Below are 20,105 nucleotides of genomic sequence, written 5' to 3'. Positions count from 1 at the left end.
ATTTCACAATTTGGTTTACTATGCCAAGAAATTCTGCACAACAAATTCCTTCTGCTACAATTTAAGTCCATCTCCTTTCTCAGACTTCATGGAGCATTAGGAAGCTGATAAAATTGGCTTTAAAGGGACTATCAAGCATTTGAAAACTCCTCAGCATTCTATTTACCAAACTGCAAAAATTACAGACCCTTCGATCCTTCCTTAATTAGTTCTAATTAATATAGTCATGAGGTGAGTAGAACCATTTGTATAGACAAACATGAATATTACTCACTGGCAACTTACTTGTCTCTCGACCTTCTCTGAGTGTCCTAATCTAGAGGATAAAACTGGATGCAGGACTCACCTAGTCAGGATAGATGATAAGGGGTTAGGGTGGGGAAAGTGAGGGAAGGGATTCAAGAAGGCTTCATGGAATCCACTGCAAGAAGGGCAAGTGAACCTCTGTGGACCTGAAAGATTATCCAGCAATTACTCTCTCCATCACTCTCTGGGGTCACCATGGTCTCCAAGCTGGATATTTGCTATATTCTTTGCAGGCCAGATGCCTTAGCTTTGTAAATTCCGTGGTTGATTCTGCTTCCCTGTAGCTTAGAGTCAACATGATGCCTTCTCTGATCCAATACCACCTCACTGACTGACTCAAGTCCCTCCCTTGGTCCAACTAGCTGTTGGTGGGGAGGTCCACACAGTCCTGTGGAAAGACGAGTGTAAAATGGTATTTCTCTTTTTAATTAATTTAAAGTAGGCTCCACAACCATTGTAGAACTCAAACTCACAAACCCAAGATCGAGTTGAATGCTCCACTGACTGAGCCAGCCTAGGTACCCTGGTATTTCTTTCTTGTGTATAATGCACAAGATTCCATGATAACAGTTATTACAAGGGAGCTTTCCTTATACATCTTCTCATGGTCCTTTATGATTCATCTCATAACACTTCTAGATGATTCTATTTTATTTATTTACTTGAGAGAGGGCAGGAGGGGAGGGGCAGAGGGAGAAGGGGAGAGAGAATCTCAAGCAGACTCCTCACTGAGAGCAGAGCCCAACACAGGGCTCAATCTCACAATCCCAAGATTATGATCTGAACTGAAACCAAGAGTCAGACGCTTACTAGACCAAGCCACCCAGGCGCCCCTGGATGATTCTATTTCTTACTTTGCATGGCAAATTTTCATAAATTCTAAATATTTTCTAATTTTTAAAAATATAGTTATTTAGAAATATGTTTTTAAATACTCAATTATAGGGGTGTCTGGGTGACTCAGTTAAGTGGTACTCTTGATTTCAGCTCAGGTCATGATCTCAGGGTGTTGGGATTGAGCCCTACATCGGGCTCTGCACTCAGCTGGGAGTCTGCTTAGGGAGAATATTCTCCCTCCTTCTTCCTCTGCCCCAGTTTGCTCGCTCACTATCTCTCATAAATAAATCTTTAAAAAAATACTCAAATATATATAGGAGTTCATTATAAGTGAGTGGAATAAATTACCTACATTCATATGGGAAATCTGAGATCTAAGGAGGTACACATGTGAATCTTGAATTACTAGTTTATTAAATTTTAGTGGAATTAAATGCCCTGTCAAATGTTTTCTATTGGAAATGCCGTGCACAGTTAGTTTTTTTTGGCTCTACCTATTCGTCTTGTTTACTACTTGACCCTCTTAATTCACTTGCTTGCCTGGCTGGCTCAATCCCACCAGAATGTAGCTGTAATGAACACCTTCAGTTCCCCTATGCTCCCATAATAAAGTCATGTTACAAAGGGAAAAGAGATGTTAGTATTTGGTGATATTGGAGGGGGGACTTTTTTTTTTCTCTAAAATAACTCTTTTAATAGTTCATCTTTGTTTCAAGAACATTAAGACAATGTTCATAATTTATAGTCAACATCTGAATTTTGTAAAATCCATCCTCAAGTTCTCCTGAATAATACACTTTTACCAACTGAATATTTTCACATACCTTACAAATTAAAAAATAATTAACTCCAAATGACAATAATCACACCTAAAATGCTACAAGAAGAGTACAATACAACTAGGTCCTGTCTCAACATAGTCCTTAAACAGAACTGAAGGACTCAGCCACTAGTTTCTATTATATTCCCTGAGATTAGTACTTAGCAGAATTTTTGTTGAGTTTAAACAAAATGGCACATGAATAATTGTAAACATGGAAAAATAGGTCTATTTGTAACCTAGAAGGCAATAAACAAAAATGAAAATAATTGGTTTAATTTTTTCTTTAAGATATTTAATAAAAATATTTTCAATAGATATTTTTTTAATTTGAGCACTTCCTGAAAGCTTGAGTGACTACTTAAATAAAAAAGCTCTCCTGTATCATTATTGACATTCCTCATTGGGACCTTGAAACCCTTCTAATTACTGAAAAGTATGTTAGTTGGTTGTTTCTTCCCTCCTGTCAGAGGAAACATAAGAGAAAAATAAGATACTTTACTATTCTGGGCAGGCTAGGTAAAATCTTAAATCTTTTCAAAATGATAGCCAGACTCAGGATGAGTCCTGAGGTTTTCACTTCCAAAAAACTGCTTAAAAACTTGGGAACTATGGATCCTCCCTGGGAAGTCATTCTGGGCACTCAGGACTTCCTGGCAAGAATGGGCAACAAAGGGAGGCCCGGGTGGCTCAGCAGTTGAGCATCTGCTTCGGCTCCGGTCATGATCCTGGGGTCCTGGGATCGAGTCCCACATAGGGCTCCCTGCAAGGAGCCTCCTTCTCCCTCTGCCTGTGTCTCTGCCTCTCTCATGAATAAATAAATTAAAAAAAAAAAAAAAAGAATGGGCAACGAAAATTTGTTTTGCAAAATCACCACTCAGGTTTAAATTAGAAGTGAAAAATTTTAAAACACAAACTTATATTAAGGAGATATGTGTACACTGAATCTAAGGCCCTAAAGAGCAAAATAATACTTTGCTCTGTTCCAAATGGGGAACAGCAGAAAGAATCTGAGGAAGTGGAAAAGAAAAACTTGGCACTGATTTATGGTTCTTGCAGGTAGGAAGTAGTAGGACCAGCTTAGAATTGTAGCGGAGTAATTTTAGATCTGAAAAGGAATTTACAGGTCTAATCTAAATCTCTCAATTTACAGAGGAGGAAACTTGAGGCCCATTTATTTATTCATTTAACAAACATTTATTGTGTGCCCACACGCTCAATGCTGGAAATACAACAATGAACAAGACAAGACAGGGCTCAAAGAGGGAAAGTGACTTGCCCAAAGTCACAAAGCAAGTTAGCAGCTAAATGGGTTCTTTGTACTGAACCCAATACTGCCTAATAAAATACAATCATCTCTGTACTTGTAAGCACACTAAGCATTTGATGAGGGTTCTATGCAAAGATAAGAGTTTCATATATAATTGATGTAATAACATTCTGTACCGTAAGGGATGTATTTTATATTCAGATGGCTTTATAATTTATGTAAAATAACCACAAAGTTTCTTAATTAGCTCATGAAATGATAATTTCCTTGGAAGTGCTTTCCTAATTTTTTGGTCATTAGGTAGTCTGTGTGCAAATTTTGACAATTCAAATTTTGAAAATTTTCAGGATAATTTCTAGCCATACAATTGTGACTCTCACTATATTCTGTCTCCTTTAAATTGCAACTTCCGGGCAGCCCGGTGGCTCAGCAGTTTAGCACCACCTTCAGTCCAGGGCATGATCCTGGAGACCCAGGATCAAGTCCCACATTGGGCTCCCTGCATGGAGCCTATTTCTCCCTCTGCCTGTGTCTCTGCCTCTATCTCTGTGTGTGTCTCTCGTGAATAAATAAATATTTTTATAAATAAATAAATAAATAAATAAATAAATAAATAAATAAATAAATTGCAGCTTCCATTCAAATAGTATTCTAGTATTTTAATTATTTTCAATAAATGACTATTTTCAAAGACCTACCTGGTTCTACCATTAACCAGTCTATCCACCTTAATCATTCATAGCTTAATCAGCTTGGTAACTGTAGTATATAATTTAAAAATAGATATAGTTAATAAAATGTTCTGTATCAGAACTTACATCTTTATAAGAAAACTTACGAACCTCATTTCAAAACGAACAATGGTACCTACACAAAAGGGAAAATAAGACTTTGGAATCAATCTTTTGTTGTTATTGTTATTTTTGGCTGATTTAACAACCTTAAGAAAATAGGGGGGTTCTTTAACATAGAAAAGGATAGGAGACCTTTATTAGAGTATAGTTTTGGAATTCACATTTAATTAAAATAAAGCAAAAGAAAAGGTCTGAAATTTTTATGACTTTTTGAAATAAAAAAAAGCTTTTGAGATAATCCTGAATGGAAAGTAAGGTAATCTATATTCCAACAAGTCTGAGAGTGATAGAAGAGATGACAGGATTTACTTACTTACTTACTTACTTACTTATTTATTTATGATAGTCAGAGAGAGAGAGAGAGAGAGAGAGGGGCAGAGACATAGGCAGAGGGAGAAGCAGGCTCCATGCACCAGGAGCCCGACGTGAGATTCGATCCCGGGTCTCCAGGATCGCGCCCTGAGCCAAAGGCAGGCGCCAAACCGCTGCGCCACCCAGGGATCCCCAGATGACAGGATTTAAAAGCTACCTGTGCTATACTACCAACATTACACCAGGAGCTCGAAGGTTGATTTTCCACCCTTAGTTTCCAGGAGGCTCTGCCACCACTGCACTTCCTTCCCCTGACCATTCATAACCTGTTATTATTTGTGTTTCCTCCCTACATAACAAGCTCTATTGTGGACTGGCACTAGACATCATCCATCTCTGACTCCCACCTTGAAGCACAGTCTATTACTGAGAGTCAATAATGAATCCCATAGACGGTAACCAAAATTTAAGAACTAGTAACATGTACTCTCATCCATACTCTGAAACTAACTATAATAACATAAGTTAAAACTACATCAGGAACATATGGTTCCACCCCAAACATTCCCTGATGTTTAAATGCAGGGCAGGGCTAATAATTTTGTAAGGTCTGGCTACACAAAAAAACCATGGCACATGCAGCTCCAAAAATATAAGCCACTTCTTTTTAAATAGGAAATGTCAATTTTAAGCCTCATATAATGAAAGAAGAAAACTGTTTGGAATAAAAGAAACACTAAGTGAAAGAGAAGTAACAAGATCATTTCATCTCTGGATTAAGACATTTTAATATACATAATGTATAGTACGTCATATAATTTATTAACGTCATTTTCTATAGGACACTGTAATTAATTCAGTGACATCAATATTGACCTCATACAGATAAAAGATGAAAGCTGGGTTTTCTTGTGTACCAAGTACAAAACACGTGCTGAAGAGTTACCACACACAACAGTTATAAGAGATCAACTTTAAGGATGACTCAAATTTACAGTAGTTGCTTCACACGGTTTCCCCTCAAGACTTGGATGTCACCCAGTGTTGCTGTGTTTGTGCAAATGCTATCTCCACATGGTCCAACTACCTTCTTTTGCCAGCCCCACTTTTGCCTGTTTTACTGCTGCCGCTGCTAGACTTGCCAGACGATTTTGAAGAGAAGAGTCTTGTCATGAACTCAGAAACATCAGGCAATTCATGGTTGGAATTCAACATGTTCATTGACTGTTCCATCTCCTGCAAGAGGACAAAGCACAATAACTGGAAAGGCACTGAGATCTTTCAAGTCAGTTAACAACTATCACTTCCATTAAAGGAGAGGAATACAAGTAGAAGCTACTGGTTCTCAGCAATGTTATACCCACCAGCCCTTCAGAAACCATGTTTCATACCTCCTTTTTACTACTAAGTATTGTGATCCTTAATTAATCCCCAATAAATCTTGCATAGGGTTTGATTCAGCTTATGTTTTCATAACGGGTATTTTCTAAGATTATATGTGATCATATTCTTGCCATCTTATTTTATGTTTTCTGATAAAAATGCTTTTTTACTGTTTTACCAAGTGTTTTTTTTTAACTCATGCTTTCTTTAAATGCATATAAAAAAGAGTATCAATCTTTAATTATATACCAAGGTTATCAGAAATGTTTGAAAAGTAACTACAGTATTTCCAATATTCCATTCCTAAGGCCCTTAGTGGTAAATCTATACAGCCCGAGTAACCTCATCACAGCATCTAAAGCAAGCAACATAAATGTTACAAACAAATCACTGGCAGGACCTCATGTGGATTTGGTATCTTCATTTTACAGTTTTGTCCTCTACTGAGCCAACAATCTATAAAGTACTGTTCTACCTTTAAAAATACTAATGTAATACATGCTACATTTAAATTTTACATTACATTCCAAAAGTGAACTTAAAATTGTATTAGTTCACACATGAAAAACGAATAGCAAATACTGTATTATCTATCATTTAAAGTTGAACAACACTACTTGGATATTAGCTTAGGCTTTCTTCCCAAAGGTAGAATTTATACACAGGTTCTCAGGGAGAAAGTGCTTTTACATATATGGCTAGGAAAAGAAATGTTATAAGCATAAATAAAAAATGTTAACATGCTCTAATAATCAGGAATTAAATGTATATGGCAAGAGATCTTGAGACCCTGCATAAAACATCAATTCTATTTTTTAATCTCTCCAATTCTGAAGCTCTTTTTTTTTTTTTTTTTAAGATTTTATTTATTTATTCATGAGAGACACAGAGAGAGGCAGAGAGGCAGAGACACAGGCAGAGGGAGAAGCAGGCTCCACGCAGGGAGCCTGATGTGGGACTTGATCCCGGACTCCAGGACCACACCCTGGGCCGAAGGCAGGCACCAAACCACTGAGCCATCCAGGGATCCCCCAATACTGAAGCTCTTGATTAAAGAATTTTTATACTGCTTATTATGTGCAAAGCACTTTGCAAGGAATGAATTTTTGATCCAATGTGACCACTAGTGTTTCCTTCTACTAATGCCACAGAGTTAACTGGCTTAATAGATACAAGGATTACAAGGATGTACACTTTCTGACCAATGCTGAAACTAAGATGTCAAATTTGGGAATAAGATATTCTGAAATATCATAAAGCTTTCTTTAAACATGAGGTTTTTTCTGCTATTCCAGTTTGGAATAAATGCCTTGCCTTCTACAGAACTTGATCACCTACTACCTCAGCAAACATTTGTATTTATTTTATGTGTATCTTATTTTCGCATTTAAAACACACACACACTCACACATACACCTACATTCCTGATAGCAAGATGAGTGTTCATAAATCCATTATATTTCCTTCATTTAACTGACTCTGAGCTTGTTGACCACAGAGATGATATACAATTTATTTTTGTATCCCAAGTGTCCATACCTAGCTATCAATCAATAAATGTTAATTCAGCAATGAATAAGGTGTCAATACATCAATATATTATATAAAATGGAAAAACCTGGAACTCAGGAGATATTTGTTGATGGTTTCCAGGTAGAAGAAAAGTAATGGTTAAAAAAATTCTGAAGATTTTATGGAAGCCAAAATTTTAAAAAGACAAAGCAGTGGCACCCAAATTTGAAGGATCTTACTTGGCAACTCCCCACCCATTGACAAATCAGTATGATTTTGTGGTGAAGTCTGGAAGCCACTATTCTAGTTTTCTCCCTTGGTGATCAGAATTTGTGTGTGTATGTATCTGAACATATAAACTAAATGTGTATTCTGAAGGGTTTTGTAAAGTAAAAATAAATTGTAAGAAGCTATCATTTTGCAAACTATTTGGATTGGGATACCAGGATTATTATGCATTTCAACTATTTAACAAATGAGGCACAAACACAGTACTAGGCAGAGTTTTTTAGCTATACGAAGAGATCCAGGCTTTTATGAGGCAGAACCAACAATTTATCTGGTCCAATGGAAACAACTAATTAAATGGCTGGAACACGATACCGTGTTAACACAACCTCTGAATGAATTTGGCTTGGGAATTAGGATAAAGCCAAAAAAACCCCAAGCCGGTCAGCCACAACAGCTGGTTCAGGCATCAGAATACCATTCAAAAATCCACAGTGGGGGAATAATCTTACCCGTCTCATGTCAGGATCACTTGTGTTGACCACTTTGGGCAGAAGCACAAATATTAATAATGGTAGAACCATCATCATAACCTGTGGAAAGAAAAAAAAATCCAAAGAATGTTTGAAATGATGATAAAATTAAAGACTCAAATGTTATATACACAATAAAACTAGCGGCAGCACCTCAATTCTACTGACCCAGTCCTGTTGATATAAGGTGCTCCTCAATGTTTAACTCCTATAAAGTATAAGAGCCTTACCTACGTAGGTTTGGACTTTATAGTCACCTCACTTCCTATCTACACCACTTACCATTTTGCAGAGTTTACAATTTAACACAGTTTGCTAACATAACTATTCACTTTCTTTAATCTGCAGTCTGGCATTAAGAATGATGATCCTGATGGCCAGCTAGGCTCTTTCCAGATAACTTTGTGGTTCTTGCAGAAAATATTATATGCCCCTCTAATTAATACACATCCTCTCCAGCCTGCAATATAGGCTACTAGGTGACTACTATAACAGATGAGTTTTAAAAAATGCATTAGAAGCTTCTAGTAGTAGGTATGTTTCCATGGAATTTCAGAAATGAAAACATGGAAGATATTTCTTAATAAGCTTTGGAGTCTCATTGCTGATTTCCCCTATCCACTCTACTCTCCTGCTTCTTTATGCCTGATAGCAGATTTTAGGTACTATTTATTCCTTTCAAAAAATGTACAGTCCCCAAATATTCTGTGACTTAAATAAGCTATCAGAAAGGAATATGATCACCACTTACACAATTGCAAGATAATAATTCAATTTCCAGAAGCAGAAAAACAAAGTCCATTTGTTTCTAAAGAATGCATTCTATTAGTGTTTTATTATCAGTGGATACCATAACATTAGTTTCATACCTTGTATTTAAATTACCACAGAATAATTTTTCTGTTTACTACACATAGGCAAAAAGGAGAAAAACCCTTACTCAAGCCACCAATAGTGGCTGATCAATAAATGATGGCACATTCATCAGTGGACTGATATGCAGGTAGTATGAAGGATGAGACAGCTAACTCCATGTGACTTGCCACATATTCTTATTCCATTTGCATTTTAAAACATTTCATCATATTTATCACATTGCTGTTGCACATTTCAATGTCAAATCTACCATGCAATTCTCACTATATTCTTTTCATTAATATTCCCAAAGATACTATTTTCCTGAAATCAATAAAACTATTCACAATTATCCTTTCATCTTAATAATTTGACTTTTCCTCCTCACCAGGGTTAGAACTTTTCAACTACCTGGAATCAAATTAGAGATTAGTAAAGATACTTAATTGTACAGATACATACCATCGGATTCATTAGAAAGTCTGTCCAGCCCCATGATTCCCTTTTAATAAAGTAAGAAGGTGGACCTGAAGACTTCATTTGAAGAGGATAAGGCAGTCTGACCACTTCTGATGTTTTGATATAATTCACATATCTTGCTCTGATAAAGCAACATGAAAAAAGCTTCAGTAATTTCATCAAAAACACTACTAATTAAAAAAACTACTCATAATACATTAGCAGTGCCTTATAATTACCTTTAGCTTTTTCTAAAATGCTCTGGCATCTAAATTTTTTATCTTAAAAATCTGATCAAAGTAGCTTTATCTGTATTTCTAAAATATTTAGCAAACTGTAGAGGAAGAACACTAGACTTGGAATCAAGAGACCTAATTTCTAGCTATAGTTCTGTTATTACCTAGGCCTGTGGGATTAAACAAATTCTTCTCTGGTTATATCAAAAGTTCTTTGAGAATTCTTCTAGCTGTAAAGCTCTTTGATTATATTTAATAATAAATTGTTACAAATATATAAAAATGCTAGATTTTACTTCTTTGATTGCTTGAGATATGCATTAATAAACACACTCAATTTTCACGTTTATTTTGCAGGAAAAATTTATCATTTAAGAAAGTCCTGCAACAGTGCCATAGGTAATACTACATTTTCACCAGAGATGCCACTAATTTTAATTAACACTCTCACCCATGTTCATACATGTTCCGGTTTACTTCTTGAAAACTGCCTCCCCACCATTCGCTCATTTCCTTATGGAATTTCTACTTGACACTTGTTCCACTTTTTTATTCTGTACTTGGCATCTTATTAAATTCTTTCACCATGTCCATTCCTTTAGGTGTACTGCATTCTGGGTAAATTTCTTCTGATCCATCTTCCAGTTCATCAAATCCCTGTTCAATTGTTTAATACACGCATTGAATTTTGTATTCCAAAACCTGTATTTATTGTAGAAGTTCTATTTTGTCCTTTTTTCAAATATATATGGTCTATTTTTATAGTATTTTACTCTTACGGCAATAAATCTTTTATTTGTATAAGCATTTTAAACATACTTTAAACTATTTCATAGTTCATATCCAAAAATTCTATTATCTGAGGTTCTAAGACATCTAATTCATCTACTGACTCCATGTACATTGTTTTTTGGGGAGTATTTGATAAGTTATATACTTTATTTATGTGTGGACCTGGACAGAGTATTTCCCTGCAGAGAGGTTATGCATTTGTCTCTGCCAGGAGTCCAAGATTATGAAAACGGATGATCTTGTTAATTGCACAGCTTCAAAGTTTCTGGATTATGCAAGAAGTAATAAATTCACACCCCAAATTTCAGTGAAGGTAGGACTGTGACTATTAAATTTCAGGACAGATTTTTCAGATTGGGAGCCTGGTCTTTTGGATTTTAGTGCCAAGGGTCAAAGGGGGAATCAAGTCTTAGATCTAATTCTGGCTCAAAACAATCTTAAGGCTCTTACCTACATACTGCTAATAAAATCTAAGCTTTTTTTATCCCCCCAGTCTCCACAAGCTGAGACCTGAGCTAAGATCAAGAGTCAGATGCTTAACTGAATGAGCCACCCAGGTGCCCCAAATCTAAGCATTTTGGTTAGAGTATCAAAACCCCCAGGTGGGAAAATGGTTTATAGTTTGTCCTCCCAGGATTTCCCTTACTCATTTGGGTGCTATATATTTAAAAGGAAATGTCTTTCATATTACCATGCATGTTTACAAAATGTTGGTCACGAATATTAGGATCTTATATGAATCCCACTCTGTTCTCTATTCTGTCCCACTTCCAATTATTAAAATAATAAGGGCCATGATTTTTACCTAGTTTCAGGCATCCAATCATCAGGAAGGAAACCGAGAACATGAATCCCACTGCTGCAACTAGTTCTTAAATGCTAAAGCAAGAAGTACTCTTTACCCACAGCAAAAAGCAAAAAAAAAAAAAAACCTTCATATACAGAAAAATATTTCCATCTTCTTAGACTACTTTATTCAAAATTTAGAGCAAAAGTAAATAAAAATGTAGTTTCTAACAGACAAGTATCCCTTTTAACAATCCTCATTTCCTCCAGGATTTGGTATTTTTGATATTAAAAAAAAAAACACTTAAATGTGTATATAATAGAAAGTGTAATCTACATACCCACCCAACTCTAAGCTTACAATTCTAAAATTTGTAAAAAGTCATGATAAGTCCTTTAAAGTTTAAATTTAACATACTAGGATTTTACCTATTTAATTAAAAATCTTTATGTCTCTAAAAAGACGAGAAATTTGATACCTAATGAGGTTCATCTACTTTGAAATTCAAAGTCCATTTATTCTATCAAAGAATATTTATAAACATATTTATAAGATATTACCTTCAATTCAAGCTTCACCCTTGCTCTAAATAGACAACAGCAAGAAATATGATTAGAATTTGGACAAACTAGACTATTCTAAGACAATAATTTAACTTCAAAAATAGAGGGGAAAATTTTTAAATAATTTATTTTTAGTGCATCATTATATTAGTTTCATGATAGTATCAAGAATTTAGGGATCCCTGGGTGGCTCAGTGGTTTGGCGCCTGCCTTTGGCCCAGGGTGTGATCTTGGAGTCCCCGGATCAAGTCCCACATCAGGCTCCCTGCATGGAGCCTGCTTTTCTCCCTCCGCCTGTGTCTCTGCCTCTCTTTCTCTCTCTCTCATGAATAAATAAATAAAATCTTTTCCAAGATCTATAAAGAACTTATTAAACTCAACACCAAAGAAACAATCCAATAATGAAATGGGCAAAAGACATGAACAGAAATCTCACAGAGGAAGACATAGACATGGCCAACAAGCACATGAGAAAATGCTCTGCATCACTTGCCATCAGGGAAATACATTTCAAAACCACAATGAGATACCACCTCACACCAGTGAGAATGGGGAAAAGTAACAAGGCAGGAAACCACAAATATTGGAGAGGATGTGGAGAAAAGGGAACCCTCTTACACTGTTGGTGTGAATGTGAACTGGTGCAGCCACTCTGGAAAACTGTGTGGAGGTTCCTCAAAGAGTTAAAAATAGACCTGCCCTAGACCCAGCAATTGCACTGCTGGGGACTTACCCCAAAGATACAGATGCAATGAAACGCCGGGACACCTGCACTAGCAGCAATGTTTCTAGCAGCAATGTCCACAATAGCCAAACTGTGGAAGGAGCCTCGGTGTCGATCGAAAGATGAATGGATAAAGAAGATGTGGTTTATGTATACAATGGAATATTACTCAGCCATTAGAAACGACAAATACCCACCATTTGCTTCGACGTGGATGGAACTGGAGGGTATTATGCTGAATGAAATAAGTCAATCGGAGAAGAACAAACATTATATGGTCTCATTCATTTGGGGAATATAAAAAATAATGAAAGGGAATAAAGGGGAAAGGAGAAAAAATAAGTGGGAAATATCAGAAAGGGAGACAGAACATGAAAGACTCCTAAAAAAAAAAAAAAAAAAGAAAGAAAGAAAGAAAGACTCCTAACTCTGGGAAACGAACTAGGGGTGGTGGAAGGGGAGGTGGGCGGGGGGTGGGGGTGACTGGGTGGCAGGCACTGAGGTGGGCACTTGTCGGATGAGCACTGGGTGTTATTCTGTATGTTGAAAAATTGAACACCAATAAAAATAAATTTATTAAAAAAAATCTTAAAAAAAAAGAATTTAAATTGCCACCAAATAATCATCTCTGTTCACTCACATTTAAAATGGGGAGGAGGGGACCCCTGTCTGTCCATAACAGGCAGTGGCATAAATGGACTAATAAGCAGCTGATATAAAGGATGAGACAGCTCTATGTGTGACTCATTCATTATATGTGAATCATAGCATATTTATACATTATACTTTTATAACTTTCAATGTCCAAAAACAAAAGGCAAAGAAAGAAGAAAAACATTTTAGGCATAAACTCAAATGTAAATATTATGGTACCAACTGAACATTATTTCTATCGTGTCAGCTGAATTTGGGGTCTCTACAAATCAATCTAAATATTCTTTGCACATACCAAAAAGATCAGTAATAAAACAGAGCTCCTCGAACCCCAAATCTATTTTTACCTTTGCAAGACCTATGCTTTATTACTATAACATGGAATTATTTTGCGATAGCTCAAAGAAGAGGCATTACACCACTCAAAATTCTTTCATATTGGTCACCATACCTCAATAAAGCTAGAAAAAATAAACAAGTACATAAAATAAATAAAATCGTTTCATATACTTCCTGGTCAGATTAGACCAAAGAGAATATTACTGGTATGGGACAATAAAAAAAAATAACTGGGGTTATAACAGAAAGAATAACTGTGGACATCTACACAAGGGATTCCAACTTCAAACGGATTTGTGATATTCCATACTCACAACCTGAATTAGTCCAGCATTCTTTTCACCTAAACTTCAAAGCATATGTTCATCTACTTAGAAATTTTGAAATTTTTCCTAGTCTGCCAACCTCTAATACTGTGCTTTTTTTCTTATCACGATCCTTACTTTGAGATAAACTAAACAATGTAATCTACCATTTGCCTAAAAAATACTAAATTTCCAATGTACTCTAAATATTTCAGAAAGGAAGAACTGTAGAAATTTCTAGATCAATACAACTATTAAATAGGTATTAAGAGGTATTATCAAGATACTCCAATGAAAAACAGGTAGTAATATTTCTAATTTAGAAAAGTTAAATTATTTCCCACTTCAATAATCATATTGCAATTATAACCCTCAGAGTTTTTGCTCTCATGATAGGTAATCTTGCCTCTTCTCTATTATAATCATATTAGGAGCTTTAAAATAAATTTTAAATCAGAGCAGGAGGAAGTTCAACTTTGCAATATTACCAATACTCAGATTAAAATAATATAAGGATATTTTAGGTGGCAGAGGGGAAAAACTTAATATTAAAGATAATGTAAGGATGTTTCATGGAATATCTGTAGTTTACATGAGAAACTTTTCAACCCTAACTATAAATTCTAAAAGCAATATAGGAGGTATTTGGTATCCTCGCCTTTTGTAAAAACTAAATCAGATGCTCTTACCTCATTTTTCCTTTTGAAGTGATATCGACTCGGACAGGATCAAATCTGTAAGCTGGAGATATAACTTCCACTACATAAGATCCAGAAGGTATATCATGAACCACAAAACTCCCATCTGTCCTGGAAAAATGAAAATCATTATTTGGATACTGCTGATCAACAGCTTGCTTTCTTCTTATGTTTTAAATCATCTGTTAACTCCTAAATCAAGCTCCTCCAAATGACACAGAAGTTAGAAAAAACAAAACAAGAAACAAAAAAAAACACCCAAACTGGCAAGAATTGTCCCCATGCTTCAGCTTCCACAATCACACTGAAAGGATTCTGACAACTCTGAGCACTCCACAGGAGCAGAGAATCCTGACATAGAAAGCACTTCTAATTCCTTCTGTGGGACAGCTGATAAAGAGGGTACTGTTTCAATTCTGAAGCCATGTCTTCATTCAAGGGAAATTATCAATAGGCATTATTACTACAATATTAAGGTTTCAATTTTGCCAACCTCCTGCAACAATTCCTTAATTAAAATGTAATGGCTTTTTCCTAGTTTTTGTTTGCATTTTGTTGTCTTTCTAAGAAAAAGGTCATCAAACACCATTTGTTCCACATATTACATATAGTTCCCATCTACTTTGGTTACTTTTGTTTGGATATATAAAAGTTTAATAGATTTATGTGGTTAAAACCATTTGCCTTTTCTTCCTGATTTCCTCTATTACCTTCTAGACTTAGAAAACCATCCCACGAAGAGTTGATAATCTCAGGTTTACAATCAAAATTAATTTGTTTTGATAATGAGAAACTGACCTTCTGAAGAAAAAGAAGTATCTGTTTCAGGAAAACAAATGATCCTAAAAAGATCTGCTTTAGGGACACCTGGGTGGCTCAGTGGTTGAGCATCTGCCTTCAGCTCAGGGCGTGATCCCGGGGTCCTGGAATCAAGTCCCACATGGAGCCTGCTTCTCCCTCTGCCTGTGTCTCTGCCTCTCTCTGTGCGTCTCTCATGAATACTAAAATCTTTTTAAAAAAAATCTGTTTTATCAAAGAAGTCCTAGTATAATACATTGAATAATGCTTCTTAAATCATTAGGCTCTTTCATAGCTAAAGAAAAAACTGATTCTGCCACATTCACAATACTTACAAAGAAGCAGGAGGAAAAGATACTCCTTGCTACTTCAAAGTACACACTAAACTAAAACAGAATTGAAATGTAAACATCAAACTAACTTATTCCTGGGCTGGAGGTCTTCACTGGCCCTTCAGACCCACTCTCCACCCTTTTCCTCCCTCTTTGCAGACCGGAAGGAAAGAAAATGAGCTTAGCATATTTTTCCTCAGCTCTCTCCCTGAGAGGCCATCTCTGACTTGCTCCATCACAGGGCAGAGCTCCTCTTGCGGCAGTCCTTTCCTGCCCCAGTAACCTTTACTTCCCCTACTTCCTTCAGGCTTAGAGGTGACAGTGGCTTTGAGGTTGTAAACTCCAGAGTACTGCACAACCTGGCTGTTTCCCTAACACCATGACTACACTGTTTAATCCTTTCATTAGACTTCCCTTGAATTATTTATTCTGGAGTGTAAATTATGCTTTATATACACAGTGATGAGAGCAAGAAGTGGCATGAAGCATCCTCAGTCAAAACCCTCACCTCCATTAGCCAAGACCCAAGCCACCCTCAACAAGCAGAACTATAAGTCAAAATGGCATTGTAGTTATGCATAACAGGTATAAGACAAATTACTATCCCTCTTCCAACAAGAGTCCCACCATAAGCTCTTCATATTCTTTTTTTTTAATTCTTAACATTTCTATATACAAATGCCAGAACATGAAAGGATGTCATAAACTGCTCACAAGATATTAAGTGGAAAAAAAAAAAAAAGGCTACAGAGTACTATATATTGTATTTTACTATTAAAAACAGGTCATATGATTACAAAAAGGCTGGAAAGGATACGATAAAATGTTGTCTTATCCCTTACCTCTTGTTTATGTTTTCTTCAACAAACATATAACTTATACCTTATTTTAAAACAAAAATTATAAATGCTTCTTAAAAGAATTATATACCACAGAAAAGAGAAGCCAAGTGGTCAGTTTAGGCTAATTTCCCAAGGTTTTTTTTATGTTTTTTTTTTTTTTTAAAGATTTATTTATTCATGAGAGACACAGAGAGGCAGAGACACAGGCAGAGGGAGAAGCAGGCTCCATGCAGGAAGCCGGATGTGGGACTTGATCCCGAGTCTCCAGGGTCACACCCTGGGCTGAAGGCAGGCGCTAAACTGCTGAGCCACCCAGGGATCCCCAATTCCCAAGGTTTGAGTTTCTTCATTAAAACATCATTAGAGGCAAACCCTAAAGAACGCCCTAACGCCAGATTTGTAAAAACAAATAGCATTAAGACTAGCTTCTCGGGCAGCACAGATGGCTCAGCGGCTTAGCGCTGACTTCCCCCAGGGAGTGATCCTGGAGACTTAGGATCAAGTCCCACCTGCGGCTCCCTGCGTGGAGCCTGCTTCTCCCTCTGCCTGTGTCTCTGCCTCTCTCTGTGTGTGTATGGCTCTCATGAATAAGTAAATAAAATCTTAAAAAAAAAAAAAAGACTAGCTTCTCATCATTATTAATCTGAGATTCAAATTCTAATTCAACAGCACCCGGGTGATCTGAATATTTGCAAATCAGATTTAGAAATAAACGTCCAAAAAAAGAAAGAAAGAAAGAAAGAAAGAAAGATCCATATTTACGATGTCTGGTTTTCAAATACCACTTGCTGGTATACAAACCAGTCAGGAAAACACTTTTTCCTAAATATTTTTATTTTTTTTAAGATTTTATTTATTTATTCATGCGAGACACACAGAGAGAGGCAGAGACACAGCAGAGGGAGAAGCAGGCTCCCTGCAGGGAGCCCGATGTGGGACTCGATCCCACGACTCCAGGATCACGCCCTGGGCTGAAGGCAGACGCTCAACCGCTGAGCCACCCAGGCATCCCCCTAAATATTTTTAAATTATTTATTTATTCACGACAGACACACACACACACACACAGAGGCCGAGACACAGGCAGAGGGAGAAGCAGGCTCCATGCAGGGAGCCCGACGTGGGACTCGATCCCGGGTCTCCAGGATCACCCCCCGGGGCCATCGGAGCTGCCCTAAATATTTTCTTTCAGTTCAGTTTCACACCCCAAGCAGCGAATGAAAGACTTAAAACATCACAGTTGTGCCTAAACATCTGAAAAGCAGGTTACTGCAAAACTGGAGTGCTAATAAATTCACCACGTTCTTTAATAGAAGTTGAAATCCCATTTTTACAATGAGCTAGAAAAGACTGAACCATGTTAGCAAATATGGAGAAACCCCAGTCTCACACAAATGCCCCAAATGTAATGTTGCAAACCCCTCGATGAATTCAACTGTAAAAAAAGAATAATCCCACCTCCAGGCAAAAAAAAAAAAAAGGTGCTTTGATTAGGGACTTCAGGGCCCATTATTTTCAGAAGCAGCAACATTAGCTTCCCAGTCTATGCCATCATAGAAATCCTTTGGGCTTTGAGAATTCCCACTCGCTCAGCATATTTCTACACAACATCAAGCTGCCAAAAGACAGAAATGAATGCAAAAGTGGCCAGATTCGGGGACCCCTGGGTGGCTCAGCGGTTGGAGTGGTCGACCCCGTAACAAGGCAAAAACGGAGTTGAAGAAAACTGACCCCCCCTGCTCCGCCCTGGGACAAGCACCTGCCACCCTCGCTTCCGAGGTACGGGGAAACGGGGTGATGGGGAGGAAAGGGGAAGCGCGGGGCTGCCCCCCAAGGTCTCCCCGCACAGACCGCTACCGGCGCCCACCCCTTCGCCCTCCGATACTTGGCTCGCGTAGGGGCAATTCCTCTCTAGCGTCCACGCCAACCGCTTTCCCGCTGCCCACAGGAGGCTCACTTAAGAAATCCGACATGCTCTTCTCCGTCTACCAGCACTCGCGCCGCCGAGATCCAGTCCTGGGGCTTCACCCCTGGAACAACCGCACGTCCCTCAATCTTGAAGCGGTCTCCTGTGCCGACCCCAATCCCGCCTGACCCATCGGCAGCAGCCCCAGGCAGCTCCGAGCTCTGGGCATCCCCTGAGAGCAACAACAGGAGGAGGGAAACGAAGCCCCACTGCACGGCCGCCATGACAGCAGCTCGCACCAGCCAGGCCTGCAGCCCAGGAAGCCCTAACCGTCCCCCAGTCTTCGCCGCCGCCGCCGGCCGATGTCGTCATCACTGCGCGCAAGAGGCGGGGGCCGGCTCGAGCTGTGGGCTCCAAGCCAAGGGAAGGAGGCTTGCGCCAATCGCTTGCGAGGCGGAAATGGGGCAAAGTACTTCCGGCGCGCGGGGCCGGAAGGCGGTCTGAGGCGAGGGTCGGGTGCGTCCCGTCGTCGCTCCACCCACCGAGCGGCAGTGCGGCCCTGTGCGCGGCGGCGGCGGCGGCGGCGGCGGCGGGACCGCGCCGGAATGGGAGGCTGTGAGGCCGAGAGCGACGACCCTCTGAACCGGTGTCTGCAGATGAGGCCCCGGCTTCAGGAGACGCGGGTCCGGAAGAGAGCGCTTAAAAAGTTGTAGGGATGCTCCGAGACGTGCGAGATGCAAAGGCTCCCGCTTGTGTGCGAAGGGGATGACGTCTGTGCCTAGAAGAGTGGGGCAGGTACACAGACTGTTCACTGAGGGTCGCCTCCGGTGAAAAGGGAGAGTTGAAGGCCGCTTACCCGCACGACACCGATCCCGGTTTTCAGGGCTTTACCGTAAACAACGGCGGGGGTCGGGGGAACCAAGCTAAGATGGCAGAGAGCATCTCCAGTATTTTCACCTTCTTGATGACAGAAAGAGAAAAGGCTTCTGCCTAAGATTTCTGTTGGTTATAAACGTTGTGCTCTCGATGACACATTTCAGTTGAAGATTATCGAGCGAAATGCGTGTTTCTGTTCTGTGAACTCTTAGACTTAGCTTCCCGAAGAAAAGTAACAAAAATTGGGAAAAGGGATGGAAGAGCCAAATACTCTTGAGCCCCTGGCAAGGGTTAGAGACGCGGTACCCGCGGCCACCCGTGCTCTGTCCTCGGGAGCGCCCGCAATTGTCGGGCGGAGGTACTTCCCCCTTTCTTCACAGTTGATCCTTGGAAGAAGCAGAGCTACTGTAGAAAGGTTATCATGTGTTATGGCCCTACCCTCGACCACCTCCTGTCAAAACTGTACTAAACCATGAAATAAAATTTCACTTTTCAAGAACGATACAAAATTTACAAACATGCCAAAATAAAAATAGCTTCATCCCTAAATGTTCACATATTTTTGGTGATCTGCTTTGCTGGTGTCTCAGACATGTTAATTTGATTAATAGGTAATCAGTGGGGATCCCTGGGTGGCGCAGCGGTTTAGCGCCTGCCTTTGGCCCAGGGCGCGATCCTGGAGACCCGGGATCGAATCCCACGTCGGGCTCCCGGTGCATGGAGCCTGCTTCTCCCTCTGCCTGTGTCTCTGCCTCTCTCTCTCTCTGTGACTATCATAAATAAACAAAAATTTAAAAAAAATTTAAAAAAATAGGTAATCAGTGTTGGTCTTTTTTTTTTAATGATTTTATTTATTCATGAGAGACACAGACGCAGAGACACAG

At 38.6% G+C, this 20,105-nt stretch overlaps 1 protein-coding gene across 1 annotated transcript; it reads right to left on the bottom strand.

Annotated features, from left to right (window-relative positions):
- Positions 1–5,162: 5,162 nt before the first annotated feature.
- Positions 5,163–18,736, bottom strand: EMC7 (ER membrane protein complex subunit 7). Its single transcript, XM_025473345.3, has 5 exons — positions 18,397–18,736; positions 14,459–14,578; positions 9,373–9,511; positions 8,035–8,115; positions 5,163–5,635 (listed from the first exon to the last, which is right to left on the bottom strand). The coding sequence occupies exons 1-5, from the start codon at positions 18,627–18,629 to the stop codon at positions 5,483–5,485; spliced, it is 726 nt and encodes a 241-aa protein (XP_025329130.1). The 5' UTR covers positions 18,630–18,736; the 3' UTR covers positions 5,163–5,482.
- Between the last annotated feature and the right edge of the window lie 1,369 nt (positions 18,737–20,105).

The sequence above is a fragment of the Canis lupus genome, chromosome 30 (assembly GCF_003254725.2).
Source record: "Canis lupus dingo isolate Sandy chromosome 30, ASM325472v2, whole genome shotgun sequence".
Lineage (NCBI taxonomy): Eukaryota > Metazoa > Chordata > Mammalia > Carnivora > Canidae > Canis > Canis lupus.
This window is presented reverse-complemented; position numbering and strand designations above follow the sequence as displayed.